Source organism: Lycium barbarum, chromosome 10, assembly GCF_019175385.1.
Source record: "Lycium barbarum isolate Lr01 chromosome 10, ASM1917538v2, whole genome shotgun sequence".
Taxonomy (NCBI): domain Eukaryota; kingdom Viridiplantae; phylum Streptophyta; class Magnoliopsida; order Solanales; family Solanaceae; genus Lycium; species Lycium barbarum.
The window spans coordinates 7,380,172-7,400,661 of record NC_083346.1 but is presented as its reverse complement, the minus strand read 5'-3'; the positions used below and the strand labels follow the sequence as shown (position 1 = coordinate 7,400,661).

General features: G+C 34.8%; 1 protein-coding gene and 1 pseudogene across 1 annotated transcript; one reads left to right on the top strand and one right to left on the bottom strand.

Moving 5' to 3' along the window:
• The first annotated feature begins 8,321 nt into the window (after positions 1 to 8,321).
• LOC132612671 (uncharacterized) lies at positions 8,322 to 9,688 on the top strand. Its single transcript, XM_060326786.1, has 2 exons — positions 8,322 to 8,726; positions 9,659 to 9,688. The coding sequence occupies exons 1-2, from the start codon at positions 8,322 to 8,324 to the stop codon at positions 9,686 to 9,688; spliced, it is 435 nt and encodes a 144-aa protein (XP_060182769.1).
• Positions 9,689 to 12,391: 2,703 nt separating this feature from the next.
• On the bottom strand, positions 12,392 to 19,255 carry LOC132615953 (endochitinase PR4-like; annotated as a pseudogene).
• Between the last annotated feature and the right edge of the window lie 1,235 nt (positions 19,256 to 20,490).

Below are 20,490 nucleotides of genomic sequence, written 5' to 3'. Positions count from 1 at the left end.
TTAATTTTCCCCCAAATTGCGTGAAATTTTCAGTTTTATTTACTTATAAGATGATGGTACGCAATAGATTTCAACGTAAAAATCCTGGGGTAATGTAGCTGTGAATGTCAATTTCACTTCTGTGGTCTCAATTTTTGAAAAGAAAACTGACTAATTTTCTCGACATATAAAGTTGACTAAAATATCCTTACAGTCAAACACAACTTACTTCGGACACCTTTTCAACCCCTAAAATGCCGATCCGAACGTCTACGTATCCTTGATGTATTGAGCCTACATTATTATACGCAGAAAAAATATCAGGTTCTAAATAAAATATTGACGTTTCGGAGTCTTCACACACGACTAATCATTGGTCAAAGTATGAAAAAACATACTAAGTGTTGCAAAAATGTCTTCTTTATGATGATGGCTTGACTTCAAAGACTAGCCTCTTTGCATGACTAACCGCCATCATCTCCTTCCATGCGACCAAACAATCATCCACACATCATATGCTCTCTTATGAAGCTACTCAAAGGTCTCCAAAGCCTCTCTTCGCATCACCGTGGCTTGTAAGGCTCGAAGTTCCTTGGCTTTGCCTCGGACGAAGTATCTTGATTCATGCGTGCTTCTTGGGATCGCATCATCCTCCCCTTCTTGGAAAGAATTCGTCTTCGAATCTGAACCTTGCAAAACATAGGAGATAATGAGTACATGCACCCTCACAAAACACACAAGGTAATTATCATAAGACAAATGATATACCTAAAGTAAGCAAAGCATACGACCAACACACTAAATGACTCACTTTTATGATATAACTAAGCATCATAAGGATCTAGAAAGTGTAAGTATCCAAATAATGCCCCAGACACTTGGCTATTCAAGACATGTAGGCAAAAGGGTAAATTAAGGAACCAATGCATTTAAGAAAACAAACATGCAAGTTCTCATTGGTCCTAGCAATCAAGAAGTACATATCTCCCCTTAAGTCAAGAAACAAGTAATATCCCTCATGGCTAATTGCAATTTCACAAACAAGCCCAACCCAAGTTAAGGGTCTAATCATCACACTAGCCCTCTTTAAGAAAGGGATCACTCCTAAGTCAACACCAGGGTCAAATACGAAGGTATTCCCCACACTATTTTGCTCACATTCCCCATGCAAACTTAAAATGAAGTCAAGTAATAACGCTAGGCAAGAATCACATGATTGGATAGACGTGCTACTACTATACTCATCACATAAAGAAGTTACCTCCATGGTTTCAGAAGCCCAAGAATAAGCATGAGCCACAAATACATACCGTCCTTGAAGGAAGTACAAGATGTGACTTCATACCAAAGTGTAGTCCAATGAGGTCTTCTCCCATGGTTTTCCTTTTCAAGACTTCTCCTTTGATGAACCTTCACAAATAAGTTAGTCAAATAACTAAGTTTATCAAGAGAGAGAGTTTTACCTTTACACTCATCGAACCTATGCCAAGCTTCGAGTAGCATCTCCTCACCCTTGAGGTTAGAAGATCTAGTATAGACATTCCAAAATGTAGGCTCCTTTCCTTGCACATTTCTCCCCTTCTTGAAAGAGCACTCTTCATTTTCGAAAGCCTTTCCAAAATACAATGTTGGTCCGTCAAGTGGGTCACAAACTCTCAAGAAGGACTTTTCATCTCCGGGGATGGGGTCAACAACTTCACCCATCCTATGCTTGTTGTCATGACCAAGCTTCACTTCACAATCCCTAAAGAGGGAAGTTTCTCATTTGGAAAGGGTATCATCATCCCATAGTGGGCTACTAAACACATTGTAGCCTCCAAATGTGGCTACATTCTCAACATTACCATGCATTCCACTAGGTACAGTCTTTTCACTAGTCATGCAACATCAAATAAGACATTATCTCTAAAGAGAGGACAATCAATAAGAGTTGAGGATTCCAAACATGTAATTTCACTCTCATAAAGACAAACGTCATTTTTAAAAGCAATTTCCTTTTCATGACTATCTATATGATCAATTATATCAACATTATCACTAATTTGAGGTTCATTAGGCATATCACAAAGTTCCTCAATTAGTGGACTAACATAACAAACAAATTGATCAACACAAGTATCCATACTAGTTGGACGCAACTCGATCCTGCTAGAAGAATCAATTCGGTCATCGCTAGGATCATCTAGTGTGTGAGCTATCATTTCACATGACAATGCACTAACATCCAAATCACAAGTGTCAACACTAGGTGGACATAAATTGATCTCACAAGAAGAATCAATTCGGTCATCAATAGGATAAACTAGTATTGGAACACCCATATCAACAACATTGTTAATAATCTTTAAAGAACTAAGCTCAACACATGGTAAAGACTCATTAAGCTCACATAACGACAAGCTATCATTCACACTCAAGTCAACAACATGAATATGAACATTAATTGGAGTGTTAAGATTATCTATTTTACCTTGAAGTTCATATAAAGTATCTTCTTTACCGTGGTTTTCAACTTTGGAGTCCATTTGCTCCTTGGGGAAGCGTTCAACTACACCATGAACTTTCAAAGTTTGAGGCTCATCAATCGGTTTGCTTCCAATAATACCTACACCATTATCAAGACAGCTAGAAAAGAAAAAAAAAGATACATGAGTTAGAATTGGGTTGTGACTACCCTCTCACATTACTCCCCACAACCTCTCCTTTTTTCAATCTAGAGTTGTCAATTTTCTCTCCCTTACTCCTCTCAATCTTTTCTCTCTCACTTTCATAGGAGTTGGGACAAGTGTCAAACATTCTTTGGGGAGGATTAGGGAAACCATCCACTTCAATCTCTTCTTTCGCTTCACAAGGATTAGATTTCTTTCCCTTCATTTGTTGCTCCTTGATTAAGCATTCCATTATTAGGTGTAGATGCTCTTCCATCACTTTGATATCGTTGGCTATCCTTTCCACTCATGAAGGACCTGGGTCACTCACCATAGGAAGGGGTTCACTTGCACTTGCTTCTTCTTTAGGGAGTATGGGTGCAAAGAGAAATCCCACTTTATTGTCCACTACATACTTGTACTATTCTCGCTCATATGAAACCCAATGTTCTTGGTACCAAGGATCTCCCAGACAAAAGTGACAATTATCTAGGGGAAGTACATCGCACTGAATTTCCTCTTGGTAGTTGCCATGGGCAAAGAATATCTTCGCGCTCCTATCCACCAAGTACCTCTTTGATCATCATAAGGATTTCGTCTGATCACACAAGGTATTCCCAACTCTTTAACCGCTTGAAGGGCAAGGTAGTTGCTATACTATCACTAAACACAAGGGAGTACCCCGCACTACCAAGGAGACTTACTTTTGTCTCAAGGATTTGCCTCTTCGGGTCATTTCTTCCTTGAAACCTTGCATTTCCTCTACTTCCATCACCTATCGATACTTCCCTCCTACCTCCAACATCATAACCATATTGAGAATATGGAACATTCGTATCAGGATAAGAAGCATGATCCATTGAATTTCTTGAAGCAGGAAATTTATACTCTCTATGTATACTCTTTTTTTTTCTCCTAGGACGATTCCTACTTGGTCCAACCCACACACTTATACCACCTTGCTTGGGATAAGTAGTATCACAAGGCAATGTACATGAATATCCACTAAAAGACTCTTCACAAATATCATATTCAAAATAACTATCTTCATAGACATATCCACCAAACTACGGTAGATGTACCTTAAATTCACAGTCCGTAGAGTCAATTCAATGAACCCAATTCGTGCTCCACGAACTCGTTCGTGCTCCTCACGAACATGAAGAAATCAATGACGGTAGCTACTGCCTGGATTTCTTCATGTTCGTGAGGAGCACGAACGAGTTCGTGGAGCACGAATTGGGTTTATTGAATTGACTCTACGGACTAAAGTTCGTGTAGAGGCCTTGGTAGCTGCAGATTTCTTTTTTGAATTTTCAGTCTTTTTGTCAGAATCAGCAGCTTTCCTCTTATCCTTCCTCTCCCTCTTCTTCAATGCAATCAAGCGGGCCTTCAGCAAAATTGCATAAGATGCTTGGAAATGCTGGTGATCTTTTGCTCCAACCTGTTAGTCCAAGTGCATCATTAGCCACAAGAAGTTAAAACATCAAAACATAAATGGTCCAACCCACACACTTATACCATCTTGCTTGGGATAAGTAGTACCACAAGGCAATGTACGTGAATATCCACTAAAAGACTCTTCACAAATATCATATTCAAAATAACTATCTTCATAGACATATTCACCAGAAAGTGCATACCTACAAGGGTCATGTTCGTCACAACTTCCTAATTCATGCAAGTTTTCAGCAATTGATTCATAACGTAGGTGTGAGGAAGGAATATACCTCAAGCTGCCTCCATATCATTGCTGTGTAGTATGAGAACCGTCAAAGCTTTCTTCTTCACCATAGAATTCTTCATAAAGCTCCTCTACTCCTTCATCCTCTTCATAATACCCATGAGATCCATTAGTCTCATATTCACCTTCAGAGTAGTACTCTCCGCCATCACATTGGTCATGTTCATATTGACCACCATTGTCTCCATAGTCTTCTTCACTATAATAGCCATATACTCCATTACCATAGGCATAGCCTTCCATGTCGTCACCACAAGATTCCGAGGCTATGGATGACATGATTCCTTATATCTCATCTCGTTATGACTTCTCTTCTTGTACCTACAAAATGAGCAAACAAAATTAGTAGTAAAGTTCCTCATATCACTCATATTTGCACTCAAACATTACCACACTTTAGTGTCCTTCCGAAGTTGTCAACGAACCGCTTATCCAAATTAATTCACAAGGTCGCTAATTCTTTGTGGAAGAAATAGATTCTTGTCAATTGAAAGATGGACGACCCGATTAAAACAAACGAACGGAGCCAAAGAAGTTTCAACGAGGTTAAAATGAGAAAAGCTTGAAAGAAATTAGTATAAAAGAAATTCCGACTGAAGAACTAGTTAACAACCAAGTAAGGATTAATCATTAGTTGTTAATTAGATAGCAGAATCAGAGAAAAGAGAGGGAAGTGAAAGAAATCGAACCCAAGACTACGGTAGATGTACCTTAAATTCACAGTCCGTAGAGTCAATTCAATGAACCCAATTCGTGCTCCACGAACTCGTTCGTGCTCCTCACGAACATGAAGAAATCAATGACGGTAGCTACTGCCTGGATTTCTTCATGTTCGTGAGGAGCACGAACGAGTTCGTGGAGCACGAATTGGGTTCATTGAATTGACTCTACGGACTAAAGTTCATGTAGAGGCCTTGGTAGCAGCAGATTTCTTTTTCGAATTCCTCTCCCTCTTCTTCAATGCAGTCAAGCGGGCCTTCAGCAAAATTGCATAAGATGCTTGGAAACGCTGGTGATCTTTTGCTCCAACCTGTTAGTCCAAGTGCATCATTAGCCACAAGAAGTTAAAACATCAAAACATAAATAATAATCATATAAACTACAAAAGCAACAAGCAAAACATGAATACAAATAAATGGCACCACCCATAAGGTGCTTGTGTTACAGATGTAATTGGTTCTCTTTCGTAGAGAACAATGTTTTGGTTTAGATTCTCTTCTTTTTGGTATACGGCTTGTATATGGGATTCTCCCAACATTAATAAAATTATTTACCTTATCAAAAAGAGCAACAGGCAAAGCAGGAATACAAATAAAATGAAGAAAATTTAAGACAACTGAGGTAAAAACAACTTAAGTTGGTGTACTTGTCTCCATTATAGGATGTGGAGAGGCATTTAGGAAGTAAAAATGGAAAGGCTAGCTTAGCAGACACACCAGATCCATATATTAAAGGGACTAATAACACATTCTCACCAGATCGATATTTTTCTAGGTTTGGTGACTAGATCGAGTTAAATACACACTCCCAATTGTGTTAGTAAAATTCCTGCCAGATTTAGCAATCAAATAAACAGATAATTTTCTCAATTGTTACCGGGAGTTGAGAGTAGAGTCCACAAGGGTAAAAGGGCATCCCGATCCACAAAGCATCCAGCGTTAGCAGGGTCAGGGGGAGGCGGGTGGTACCAAAAATAAAGATAAAAAAAATAATTAAGTTACATCCTGGAATTTATTCAAAACAGTCCTACCAACAACGGTCGACCAAAATCGTTTGAGGAAGAATAACAATTTCAAGAACAAACCAAAGATTATTTGCATTTGCAAGTGAGCAAAATTCAGAACAACAGTGTGAAAAAATGGCAAACGCTCGCAAATGCTTTCAGCGCTACAAATATATTCTATGATGAGTTGAAGTGCCACAAGAAATTTACCCAAGGAAAACCTACTCAGTACCTTCTGGATAGATTAAAATCTGGCTCATCAAGAAAAAACCTATACAAACCCAACATGTGAACTGAAGAGATGAACTGACTACAACTAATAACAAAAGTTGTAAACAACCAGTATTTTAAAAAGAAATAAGTGCAAAAGAACGATCAGGTCCATGGAGTTTAAGGCAAAAAAAACTGAAGTGAAACGCATGCTTTTCTTAAGTGAAGCACCAAATTTATGGAAAGCTAAAGTACCAAATATGTATGAATTTAGTACTATAATAATCAAATTGTAATTAAAATAACTAATTTCAGCATCCACTATACAGTTATGCTGATATTATCCAATTCCTCTAAAGTTGAGATTCAAAAAACTGACAAACATGTCATTATTAGAAGCAGACACTTTTCTGAAGCGATAGCCCCTCACTTCGCATCGCTTCCTTGCTTTAAGCGACAAAGCACATGTCTAATAAGTTATCTGATATCTTTCTGCATATGCTATTATTGGAATTCTTAGGCATAACTTCACATCTCCTTCTCATCCCTTGATGTGTTATATTTTCTGCAACTCTATGCTTTTAAATGCATAACCAAAACTCTTATTTCTAGTTATATTTATGAAATCTCGAGGTGTCTTGTGGGAGAATTTAATGATCCATTTAATATAAGCCCAAATGCAGATATCATCCAAAAATGGTTTGTGGGCAGGTGGCAAGTCACTGCAGGACTTAAAGTCACACCCATTAACCATAACCAATTTCTCTTTGAGCTCCCATCCAGACTGGAGGCAAGTAGGGTTAAAGCAGGTGTTTGGTTCTGGAAAGGGAGGAGGCTGACTCTCGAATGGTGGACGCCAGTGGCCGGATCAAAGCTAACCACAAAAAAGTCAAAACATAAATGGATAAAGGTTTTCGGAATTCCACTCCATGCCTGGTCAACAGAGACATTCAAATTTATTGGGAACAAGTGTGGAGGTTACGTCGGAGTAGATGAAGACACGAAACATAGAACACACATGCTATGGGCTCGTATCTGTGTGGAGAAGAACATGAAGGTAATTCCGAGGACCATAGAATCGCTCAAAGAAGATTGGGGTTTCGAACTCTCAATTTTAGAAGATCTGCACACCGTCGTTAATCTAGCCGGAAACGGCACTGCCCCCGAGATAAGGAAGACGTCGGAAGAAGTTGGTACCTCGAACACTGTATCATATGAGAAGGTACAAAGGGACAACTTTAATTCAAAAAGGGGCAGTCTGTTGGACAGCTTTAATTCAAAAACTGGCAGTCTATTTTATCCAGTAGATAAAAGGGCAAAAGTCAAAGAGTCCAATAGTTTAATAGGGAGTGGGCCAGGGCCAACTAAAAGACAACTGGGCCTAGAAGCTGATCAGAATTATTACAAAACAAGCCCAAATGGCAAGAAGGGAAAAAAATAAAGCTTTAAATAAGCCCTTTTTTAAAAAAAAAAAAAAATGAAAAAATGGATTTGTTAAAAATATGAAAAGCCTGATTATTATTTTAAAAATGTCTTAAAAGATTTTGATTTTCATAATTTCATTTTCTTAGGACACTTTTATTTTTCAAATAAAATTCGGAAAAAGTGTTTTTCTTGTCAAAATTTGAAAAAAACTGATTTTTTATAAAATTTTGAAAAAATTAATTATTTTTTTAAAATGTGGAAAACTATATTCATATTTTAAGAAGATATAGATTTTTAAGAAAAAAAATTAAGTTTTTCTGTTTTTTATGTACACACTCTCCTTGTCACGTCAGCATTTAGGGATAAAATATTACAGTTTTAAATAGTTTAGGAGGGTAATAGAATAAAAAATTAGATAAAGTGTGTCGTAGTAAAAAAGCTACAAGGTGAGGGGTAATGATGCCTTATCTCATATTTTTTTTCTACAAGTTGAATCACTATTTGAGGAATTGACTCCAATATACACTAGTTGTGTATAAGTGCATCTCAGCACCTCACAACATACGAATACGAAAACGAAAAAAGCAGCAAAATGCAACTCCTCCGTGGCCAAACCCTAAAGCCCTTTTTCCGATCAATTTCCACCACCGCCGCGGGCGGGTCCGCCGTAAAATCTCATCACAACGATGACAGGAACAGCCACGGGTTCCTTCCAGCAAACAAGTACCTTAATTCATGGACAAAACCTAAAGATCCTAAAGAAGCTGAAGCTAAGCTCGCGTTTTTACGGCGCGAATACGCCAAAAAAGTGAGGGAAGTTAGGAAAGAGTACATACATGAAATGGAGATGCAGAGGATTGAGAAAATGAGGAAAGACGCAGCGAAAAAGGAAGCGCAAAGAATTGCTAATGAAGAGAGGAAAGTTGCTAAAGCTGCTGAGAAGAAAACTAAAGCTATGGAAAGAGAAGCTGCCCAACAAGAGTTCCGCAAAACCTTGGTATGTAATTATTTGTTGTTACATTCTTTGTCTTGTATGTGGGAGAGGCACATAGCTAGTCTCCTCTGCCTATCTTCTCCATATTTACTAGTATTTGGGTGTGCTCGGTATGAAGGAAATGTTTCCTATGAGTGGGTTTCTTGCTTATCTTCTTGTGTTCGCTAGTGTCTAAAGGATTCATGTTGAGTGGGGAGTACAGAGGATAATTATGGCGGGGACTAGTCGTCTTATGATATCCTTGCAATAGGTCTTATTTTATAAGGTGATGTGCCAATTTGCAAGCAAATCCACTAGTTCAGGAACCTGCCACCTCTCGTCACATAGGGATTAGGTAATATGTGTACCCAAATGGCAATAATTCAACCACTCTCATCGATATTATGATTTTAAGTTTGATTCTCAAGGTTATTATTTCAACTCTTAGACCAAGTGGCTAATTCAAAAAATTAGATGTTTTAGGTTTTGAGTTGGAGATACGGGTTTCGAAATACGCATCTAACTCTATCGATATTTGTTGTTCATTCTCTCTCTACACATAGAGGGTTTGAGTCGAAACTGTTGTTCTGTCGAACCTGCAAACTCATGTTAACTCTCCCACTGCTTCGGCCACTAGGAAATCCTCACAATGTTATAGGCCCAAATGGAGCAAAATAGATGTACAGGATTCATTTTACTAGTTAAGGTTGAGTTGTAGTAGTTGTTGTGATTTTTACTGCTTGAAGTAGCTATTGGGTGATGGTAGTTTTTCTCAAGAAATGATTAACTTCCATCAGCGAGGAAAGTCTATGCAAGTATTGGAAGTTCCAATCAGTTGGTTTAGGATGAGTGTAAATAGTAAACACTTTTTGTATGTCACTACATTGTTGGATACGGGATATGCCTTCCTTTTACTTGCAATTGTGTTATAAGCAAAGTCGATTAATGCATTGCAGGCCTCTAGTTCTAGGTATCCTATGCTTTGAGCTTTGAATGTCTTCAAGTAATATTTATTTCATAAATATAACTAGAAATAAGAGTTTTGGTTATGCATTTAAAAGCACAGGGTTGCAGAAAATATAACACATCAAGGGGTGAGAAGGAGATGTGAAGTTATGCCTAAGAATTCCAATAATAGCATGTGGAGAAAGATATCAGCTAACTTATTAGACATGTGCTTTGTCACATAACGCAAGGAAGCGATGCGAAGTGAGGGGCTATTGCTTCAGAAAAGTGTCTGCTTCCAATAATGACATGTTTGTCAGTTTTTTGAATCTCAACTTTAGAGGAATTGGATAATATCGGCATAACTGTATAGTGGATGCTGAAATTAGTTATTTTAATTACAGTTTGATTATTATAGTACTAAATTCATACATATTTAGTGCTTTAGTTTTCCATAAATTTGGTACTTCACTTAAGAAAAGCATGCGTTTCACTTTAGACTCTTTTGCCTTAAACTCCATAGACCTGATCGTTCTTTTGCACTTATTTCTTTTTAAAATACTGGTTGTTTACAACTTTTGCTATTACCTGATAACATATGAACTGAGGCATTGTTAAAAGATCTTTTTCTTTGCACCTCTAGAGTTGTACTTTGGTATTCATAAGGTACTCTCTTGTGGTTCATCCACCTCGTAAGCTTAAATTGTAGGACAAAAAAATTTGAATGCCAACTTGAGAATCACCTCGTGTGCCTAGCTATATATAAGACCAGTCAAATATCATGAGTTTTACTTATTCTATACATAAGTAAATGGTTAAATCTTCGGATATCTGCAAATTTCGTTAGTTATGATAAATTATGGAGCTATATTGAGACTGAAATACCTTGGATCTATCAATACTAAAAATTCCTGGATACGATGAAAGAACACTGGAGATGAATGTTAAAAGATGCCAAAATATAAGCAAAGTCTTCCCAACTAGAAGATGCTTATATTGGCCTGCCTCTGTAGAGGTATCTCAACTGAATTAGTTGAATAGAAGCAGGCTTCAAAGGATCATACATGATGCTAAACCAGTAAGCATGGTTAATGTTGAAGTGCAACGGTAGCTTCTGCTTAATGAATTATTCCCAAACCAACCTTTTCTGAGAGACCGACTTGCAATTCCTGCAACTGCAGAGCCATCACTCGACTAAGTACCTAAGGGTCCTGGTACTATCCAGGTGCGAAGAATCCCGGAGGTGACTGCAATGAGCAGAAATCTCACTCACGGGCCTAAACGATGAGAAAACACTCGAACATGAGAGCAAGGGCTTTTCGCCCACTTTTTTGATCCGCTAGCAAGCCCTTCCACCCTCCCTCCCCTTTCAGATTCTCTGTTTTGATGTCCTGTTGTTCCTTTGACATTTTCTTGCAATCTTCCTCCCAATATCTTTAACAAGGTTGAGCTAGTTGGATATTGGTTTCCAGGTAGTTTAAAGCCAGCTCTAGTCATCAAGTAAAGTCTGTACTCGTCTGCACTTGAAGCCAGTAACTTGAAACAAGGAGAAATGAACTTTAGAGAATGCTAGGACTGTAAGCATACTGCTTGATGAAATTCACCCATAAGCTCTTTTACTAAATCAACAAGAGGACTCTTTCTGAGATGATCAAGCTCATACAGTCCTGCCATGGTGTTTATTATATGGGTGGATGCTATGATTTTTCCTGATAAAAAAAATAAATGTTTATTATATGGGTGGATACTAATCTACGGAAAAGTAAATGTGCCTTGTCATCTATCTTTTCTTTTACTCTGTATTTTACCTTGAACTAAGTGTATGATGAATAAATTTGATTAGCCATTGATATATGAGGCGGTCATTTATCCTTTATCATTATTTGCAAGTCGGTCAGGGAAACTGACTTCGTTGCCACAAACTCTCCGTTCAGGGGTACCTTTTTTTTTTCAATTTTTTTAATTTGGTACTTGGAGTACCTCGAGCCCACTATTTCAGACATTTTGCTATTTTTGCCCCAACAAACACTTTTTCAACTTGGACTTGGATTTGTTTTTTTTTTTGGATCAAACATTCCTTTTTGCATCTTCTTCCTTATGAACTTATGAAGATCCTCAAGAACACCAAAAACATTCAAATTTTCAACTCCTTCATTCCAACTCAAATTGCTTCCAATTTTTAGGTCCAGCTTCCCTCAATGTACAGAAGAAAGCCCACTCCAAATCGAAATCAATTGACCTTCAAATCACTAGACCCATTTGCTTGTTCTTCAACTTGTTAAAAAACCTTCAAGTCAACAATGGTGATTTGCCCAAAACTTCTCCGAACAACTTGAAATTGTAGATCTAGGTAGATTTGAGCTCTAGGAACTCAAAATCTAGACTCAATTTCACTCAACAACACCATTTTTTTTTGTTTTTTTGAATTTTTTTAATTTCCAGATTTTTTTTTTTTGGGATTTTCAAATAAGATGAACCTAAGATTAAGAATTCTAAGCACAATCCTTTAGCCTAAGCTCTGATACCAAATGATAGAAATCTGATAGTGAAACTCTAAGAATCACAAACACAGGTAGAAAACGCGGAATTAAATATAGAAGAAATTGAGGATGAGAAGAGAAGATAAAGGCAAGACCCAAATTAGATGGAATGGAAAGACAAACTTGGAAATAGGTTTCAAAATCCTCCTTTCTAACTCTAACAATTTGAACCAATACTAATTCAAATCAAGGCAATAGAAATTCAATTGATATCCACAAATGAAAAACTCTTCATGAATTTCAAGGATAACGGTTCATTTACAACAATGGAACGACACTCTATCAACTAAGCCTAAAACTAGAGCTAGTAAGCCAAACAAACTATGTTAATAATATCAATTCTCAGTACATCAAAAACTAAGTAATGAAATGACTAAATGTAGTATTTATACTACTATGCTAAAGAAGACTAGGCTAACTATTACAAAAATACCTTTAATAAAGTAAGGGCCTTGTTTGGTAGTCTTCTTTTGGGATGATGACTTGACTTTAAAGAATAGCCTATTTGCATGGCTAACCACTATCGTCTCCTTCCATGCGATCAAGCAATCATCCACACATCACATGCAATCCTATGAAGCTCCTCAAAGGTCTCCACAACCTCTCTTCGCATCACCATGGCTTGTAAGGCTCAGAGTTTATTGACTTGGCCTCAGACAATGTACCTTGATTCATGCGTGCTCATCGGGATCGTATCAAGTTGGGATGCGACTGTCCTATTAGTCTACAATGTTTTTAAGGTTTCAGTATTAACCATGGAGATGCCCTTGTCACAATTTAGAATACTCATTTAGTAAAAGTAACATACTGCAGGTTAGCGTTAATGATTTTAGTCAATATCAATTCTAGAAAGTCACTTATTCTAGTTTAAGACTTTATAACCTCATGGCAATAATAGCTTGTTTGGTCAAGTTTGGGTGAGATCAAAAGTGTTTTTATTTTTCTTTTTCAAGAAATGTTTTTTTTTTTTTTTTTTAAATAACATGTTTAGTCAAGTTTTTGGGAGAAAATAAGTGTTTATAAGGAGCAACAGAAGTTGTTTTTCAAAAAAAAAAAATAGTTTTTCCCCAAATGCACTTTTTTTAAAATATTTTTGAAAAAAATACACTTAGAAACACTTTTTAAAGTTGGGTCAAACAATAATTGCTGCTCAAAAGTGTTTTTTAGACTAATTGGTCAAACACAATCTGCTTCTCAACAAAAATACTTTTTTAAAAAACACTTTGGGAAAATCATTTTTCAAAATAAGTTGATTTCAAAAGCTTGGCCAAACAGGCTATAAGCATAAACATCTATTTATAAAATAAGGTAGGCATAAATAAGGTGATGTGACACCTCTCTATGACTACCATTGACATTTATCTTTTTTGTCAATTTTTTAACATTTTACCTCATTTTTCTAATTAAAAATGAAATATAATCATGGAAAATTCCTAATTCAATACAAGCTTTAAAAGATTACTTATTGCAATTCGATACTCAATGTTCAATTCTTTAATTATGGAGGAAAAGGAACGCATATCGTCTCCATTTTGAGGCAGTAATGAAGGGATTGGTGAGGCATTTTCTTCCATTTTTTAGTATTAATAACTCTCATTACTTACTTAACTCAATTGTAACTTACATTTCATTTAAGCCCACTAAACCTCTTAATTATCAAATAATCCATTTAACCCATTGTAACCTCTTATGGTTCAAATGGTTTGACAGGCTCGGTTAGAAAAAAATCATGGGAACAACAATTTATATATAGAGAGAGACACTGATGTTAGGAATTGACAAGGTGATGTGGCATCTCTATATGATCAAGAAAGCTATTTATCTTTTTCTCAATTTTTTGCATTTTATTTCCATTTCCCTCTTCGATAACTATTTTCGAATTCCAAAACAAAATGATGCGAACGGTTATAACAGTGGACACCATTCATTTTGCTTCAATCAGTATTAAACAACATTAAAAGCAGTCCTCTCATAATCTCCATTAAAAGAAAAAGTAACGACAAACCTCTTTGTCTTCCACTGAATTTATGTATAAAATGAAAGTATCCAAAGGATAAGGACAAACCAAAACCCCAAGGCTCCTTAGGCTTCAATTCCTTCACCAATTCCCTTTGGATATCATTAGGTAATATATTTTTTTGAAAGCCTCCAATGCTTTGTGTAATAAAGTGCTTCTGAGCTTGGTATGGTAAATTATGTGGTTCTTCTTGAGTTGGCATGATGGAATAATCCCATGTTGGATTTGTTTTCAGTTTGTAAAATGTTAGTAGTTCTTTTGCTATTGATGATGACTATCTTTTTGTGGTGGTGTTTAATGTGTGTTAGATATATGGTGGTTTTGATTGGCAATTAATTTAGTATGTAATGTTATGTGGTTTAATCATTTTACAAACTGAAAGTTTGAGATGATGCATGATTTGAGCAATTCATTATACCGTTTCTCACTTAATCTTTTGCCATTTTTCTTAGTCTCTAGAAAAATAATAAAATATAATGAAATAGTGGTAAGATCTATGCAAAGAAAAAATAATTTATTATTGCAATTTCTAAATTGTTCGGAGTTAAGATTGGGGCGGGAACAGAAGGGCGGATGAAAAATAAAAGAAAACTTGCCAATATGTACAGTAAAGTCAAACTTATTTACCAATATGGCCAAAATATACAAAACTTATACACTGATTATGTATATTATATGTAATTATATAAATAAAATACATTTGGTCAAATATTGTAACTAAATCACTCAATGGCATTAGGCTATAAAATTCCCCAAAGTAAAAGGATGATAATTAAGGAAAGAGAAGGAAAAAGAAGAAATATGTAGGCAGGGAGAAAAAGTGAATTCTCATGATTCTGCCAACGAAGATAACAATTTGGCATTGTTTTCTTCATTTTTTTCTACTTTAATTGATTTCTTTTTTCTTATATTTCTAAAATTTAACAAGTGGAAAAAATCATGTAGTCAAAACATATTTACATATTTATATACTAGAAAAAATAAGAAATAAATACACATATAACCAAATATCTACGAAATAAAGTAATATAACCAGCGTAAAGTTTCAAAGAATAATCTAATAAATTGTGTTTTTCATATGAATGTCTTGCCTTTTATATTTGTTAATTTTTTGTATTTTTTATTTAGTAGAAGTTATAAATTAACAAGAATTTTCATAGGATATATGAATTAATTTTTTTCGTTCTCTTAACCGCGAACCTCAGCAAATTCACTAGTTTATATAATTTCTAGGTTTAAAGAACCTATCAGTTTTCCTTAGTATTGGAATTAAATGAACATAAATAAATGAAACATGTATATACGATTCATAAACATATCTAAATTAGTTTCGGATTGAGGCGTTTCAACTTACCATATTTCTTCTTATCCCTTTTTTTATACGATGGCCTATACTATATATTGTCTAGTGACTTTGTGTCTTATACGAGTTTGGTACTTTTGTTTTATCTTTACCCAAGTACTAAAATTATCGTAGTTTACGATGAAATCTTACTTTTATTTGATTATAGGCTTGAAGAGTGTGAAAGGTTCATCCTTCATAGGTGAACAATGCAAAAATCTGAGGAGTGTTCTAGCTTATGTCGTCACGCATTCCCCCTTGCTATAATGGACTGGACACTGCATTCGTGAGGTGCAGAAGGACACTGGAGCTATTAGAAAATTGTTACAACAGAATTAGGAGTCTTTGATTTTACACAAAAAGTAGTTGTACTATTAAAAAAAAAATCGATAGTGATTGGGAATTTGTCTAGAATTTGTGTATTTTAATAGCATGAAGCCTAGCTATTTCTTTTTTGGTTTCGCATAAAAAGACTTAATTCTGTGCATCATATTCATCAAGTTACAACTTTAACTGGAAATATAGTAGTAAGTAATACTTTGATATATTAACTTACAAAAAAAACTAAATAAAAAGATTATTGGATTTGCAATGCTTTAAAATCATAGTGAAATGACCAAGTTTGGGTATCTTTTCTTTTTCACGGATAAGAATCTCTCCTCAATTTAAAAAAGAATTCAAACTTTGAACCGAAAGTGTCTAATTGGAACACTTTAATAGGAGTTGAGGTGTCCAACTAGAACAAGGTTTAATTCGAGTGAATAAATGAAATATCCAACAAATTTAATGGGCTACAAGGGGAAGTGATCGGTACACGATATCTTATATTTACATTGACCGGACCGCTTAGCCTTCTATCCCATGATCAACTACGTATGCCTCATGAATTAAAATTATTCATAGCCTTTAATATATAACATAGAGCATATTGGCCTCTAAAACATTTAGAAATCAAAAATATTCATGAAATGTACAAGCTACTGAACGTTACCCTGAACATAAATACATCACCTCCATGGAGCTTTTAACGGTCAAAAGTTATGAGAGAATGCAAATATATTCAGGTTCGAACGACTTAGCAAAATCTTGAAGCAACATGCAAGTTTTTGAGAGCTTAAGGATCTATAATTTTCCACCTACTTCTGTATTATCATGTCTAGAAAATGATTGTATAGGTGTAGCTAGCCTAGACAAACCAAATTATATACTAATAGACTTTAGTAGTATTCATAATATTATTAGGGAAAAGGGTCAAAAAAAATACCCCTCTATTTTGGGAAAAGGGTTAAAAATATCCTCCCTTATAAATTTGGGTAAAAAAATACCTTCCCGTCATTGAAGTTCCATGATATTTGGATTGGCCCTCGACCGTAGTATTGCTTGCCAGAGACACAAGGGTACTTTGAGTTTGTCTGATCACAATAGTCCCTAGATGCACCATTTATCTCGTTTATGTAGCACATTTCTGCATTAAAGTGAAAAAGAAATGATAGTGTGAGTTTAAAGTATATATATGATGTGATATGTTGAAAGTTATTTGTGTAGACTGCAGTTGTGAAAATATGTAATAATGGTATATATAGCTGTGACGGATCTGAAAATAGTCATTTCATTTTGACTAAGACGTGGTGTGTCTCTCCATTCCCCTTCTTATTTTCCAAGTTAATAATCTTGGTTTTACGAAGGATTAAAAAGTTCTTAGTTAAACTCTTATACAGTATTACTATTACATGTGTCCTTTTAAATGACTCTTTTTCTTTTTCATCTATTTAATTAATGACATGTTTTTATAATTGAATATTTTTAATTTAAATTTTTCATCCATTTTTATAATCATAGAAATATTATGATCCACAACTTAATTCTAAGGGTATTTTGGCATATGCCAAACATCTTTATTTTATTTTAAATTAATTTTCTAACCAGTCATATACCATCATATGAAATCAAGATATGGAGTAAGCATAAGATGGCACATAACAAGACGACATACCACAAACATGTAAAAAATACTTATGCTCCGTTTTTTAGTTTGTTCCAAAGTGTAGTTTCTTGTTTTAACACCTAAAGGATGGTTTAGTACGATGGTTAAGCAAAAATAGTGATGGGATAAAAAATTAATACCATCTTATCCTTTGTTTGGTTATTAATCGTGTGATAAGTTATCCTAGGATTAAAAATAGTGCTGGGATAACTTATACCCATTAGAAGGTGGAATAATTATCCTGGGATAACTTATCCCAGGATAAAACAGTGAAATTGACTAAAATAGCCCTGAGGTTCTCAAAACTCTTTTCTACTACATAAGGTGGAGGATATTTTTGTAAACAAATAACTTTTTCTTAAAAGTTATGCAATGCATGTTACTTTTAATACAACAAACCAAACAATCAATAAGAAATAATATCAAGATAACTAATCCCAACATAAATAATCCCAGTATAACTTATCCCAACATAATTAATCTCATCATAATTTGTGTTCAAACCAAACGACCCCTAAGAGTGTTACAGGCACAAAATATTTACTTTATTGCTTCTCACGATGTAATTTCCTTTTTGGTTTGTTTCAGGAAAAATTATACTACATTTTAAAAACAATTCAATTTTAAACTTCTTATTTTATTCTTAGTTAAATAAGTTATAGTCACACAAATATTTATGACTTACTTCACACAATAAATTTTAGAATTCTTTATTTTTTTCTAGAACTCAGCACCTAGTTGAACTGCATCACATAAATTGGAACGGAGAAATTATTAGAGGTTAAAAAGTTGAAAGGAGGATCCAAGTAAAAATGACAAACAATAGTAAACCATAGGCAGGTTGTAAGAAAAAGACAACTCACGTCCAGTCTCATGAGCGATGAGCAAAGAAAGCAGCAATTTCACGCTTATTATCATCAGAAGAACCAGCAGTTTCAAATTAAGGATAAGAATTTATAGCTTCAAGAAACACAGCTCTTGTGTAAAACCCTTTGCCTTCACAGTATGAAGCTGCCTGATTAGCAATTCCATTGAAGAATGATTCAGTAACAATGTCAGAAATTCCCTTATTACTATTATTGTTGTTTGTTGAAGTACTAGTATAACAAGGCCCTCCTTGACAGCCTTGCCCACAATAAGCATTCCCAGAGCCACAATAACCCCATCTACTGCAGCATAATCCTTCTGGACACCCACATTTCTGACCCAACACCAATCTTGGAATTACAACTATAGCTATAGTACAAATACGAATAAATAATAAGATCAAGTGTTTTCTTGAAGAATAAAAGTTTTTCATTTTTGGTGAGGAAACAAGAGACTTGTTATTTGATGGACTAGGCTGAGAAAGTTAAGAGTAAATCATATAAGTATTTATAGAAGCAAAAAGTTGAGTCGATAATGTTGAATTATTATTTAAGATTCAGCAATTTTAGTGTGAACTTTATGCATAGTTTTTTTTTTTTTTTTTAAATTAATTTGAGTGTTGCAATAAATTAGGAAGGATATGGTTAGGTCATAACTCACTGAGGCCAAGCTTTTTCATTAAAAAGATCACTTGATCACAAGGAATCCTTGACGCTTTTGATAATTGCAAAGACCTCCCTTGAAATTTTAAGAATTAATTTTAAGTTCTCTCTTATTTTGAGGTTGTTTTGGAAGCGTCACTTGACAAGATAAATTCTTGTGCTTGTGTTTGATGGCTATCATATTGTAATCAGTACAACCAAAAAGATTCCAATTTCGTACAATTAAAATTATGTGTATATATATGTGCTTGTATGTAGAGGCGAATTTAAAATTTAAGTTTATTAGTTCTGAATTTTAATACATGATATCAGATTCAGGTTATTTTTGGAGCAAATTAAGTTACACATTTGGGCGGTCAACTAAAAATAATTACATTCGCTAACTACATCTATAAAAAAAATATACATTATATATATATATATATATATATATAAGGCATAATATTGTGTATATTATACATTAATCACAAAGGATATACATTCGCTGGCTATTATTTTAGTGAACGGCTATTTATATCGATTTTCCTTTGATTTCTTAGCACAACCATAGGATTTGGTCCAAAGTTATTGGATTTTGTCGAACCCGTAACTTGTATTGTAGATCCGTCAATCGTCATGCGTGTGTATGTCTGTGTGCTCACGTTGTCTAATTTTTAATTTCGTTAGTTTCAGTAATATTTATATTTCATTCATGACTAAGAATTGTATGACATATTATAATAACTTCAATATTTGCATGGTGCTTAACTCTGTTTTTCTGAAAGACACCTTTTCACTTCCTAGATATCCGAATATATTTTCATGTCACCAAATGATGTTCTTTCCTGCAGTATTAGTGTTGATAACTTTACGAATGAAAACATAAAGCTTGGAACTAAAGGAATAACACGTAGCCTGGTAAGTAGTTTTTCTTAGGCACATTGCGATGGTTCTCTTTTGAAGCTACGTCAATTTCAATAATTTCATATGCCACTTACAAAGGCGTTTTTGATATTGTGAAGACTGGTACAGTGACTGCTATAATAAAAGAAACATAAGTGGGCTTCACTGGTCTTCTAAGCAAGCAATTATCATAGAATTGTCTCAAAATCATTTCAAGGGTCCGACCTAAACCGGTAGCATTATCATTTGTATCTCCGAAAAGTTTGTGCCTGTATGGACTATGGCACGGGTTGGAAATTGGAATATGATAGACAGTCCGAACCTAGATAGATCTCTATGAGTGTATAACGCATGAAATTGAGATCAGTCAAGCAAGACTTTGAAACCTTTTGATAGTGTTTGTGTTATTATTTTCTTCAGAATATTTACTCTTAAATAGAAGTCTTGATTTCAAACTCAAGAAATGAAAAATATATCACTAGAGTATATTTTTTTTCATAAGTGATTACATATCAAATATAAATATGAATTAATTAGAACAAGTAAATT

Coding starts and splice junctions, on each gene's coding strand:
- LOC132612671 (XM_060326786.1), top strand. CDS start 8,322: ATGCAACTCCTCCGTGGCCAAACCCTAAAGCCCTTTTTCCGATCAATT. Junction 8,727..9,658: donor AAGAGTTCCGCAAAACCTTG/GTATGTAATTAT, acceptor AATGCATTGCAG/GCCTCTAGTTCTAGGTATCC.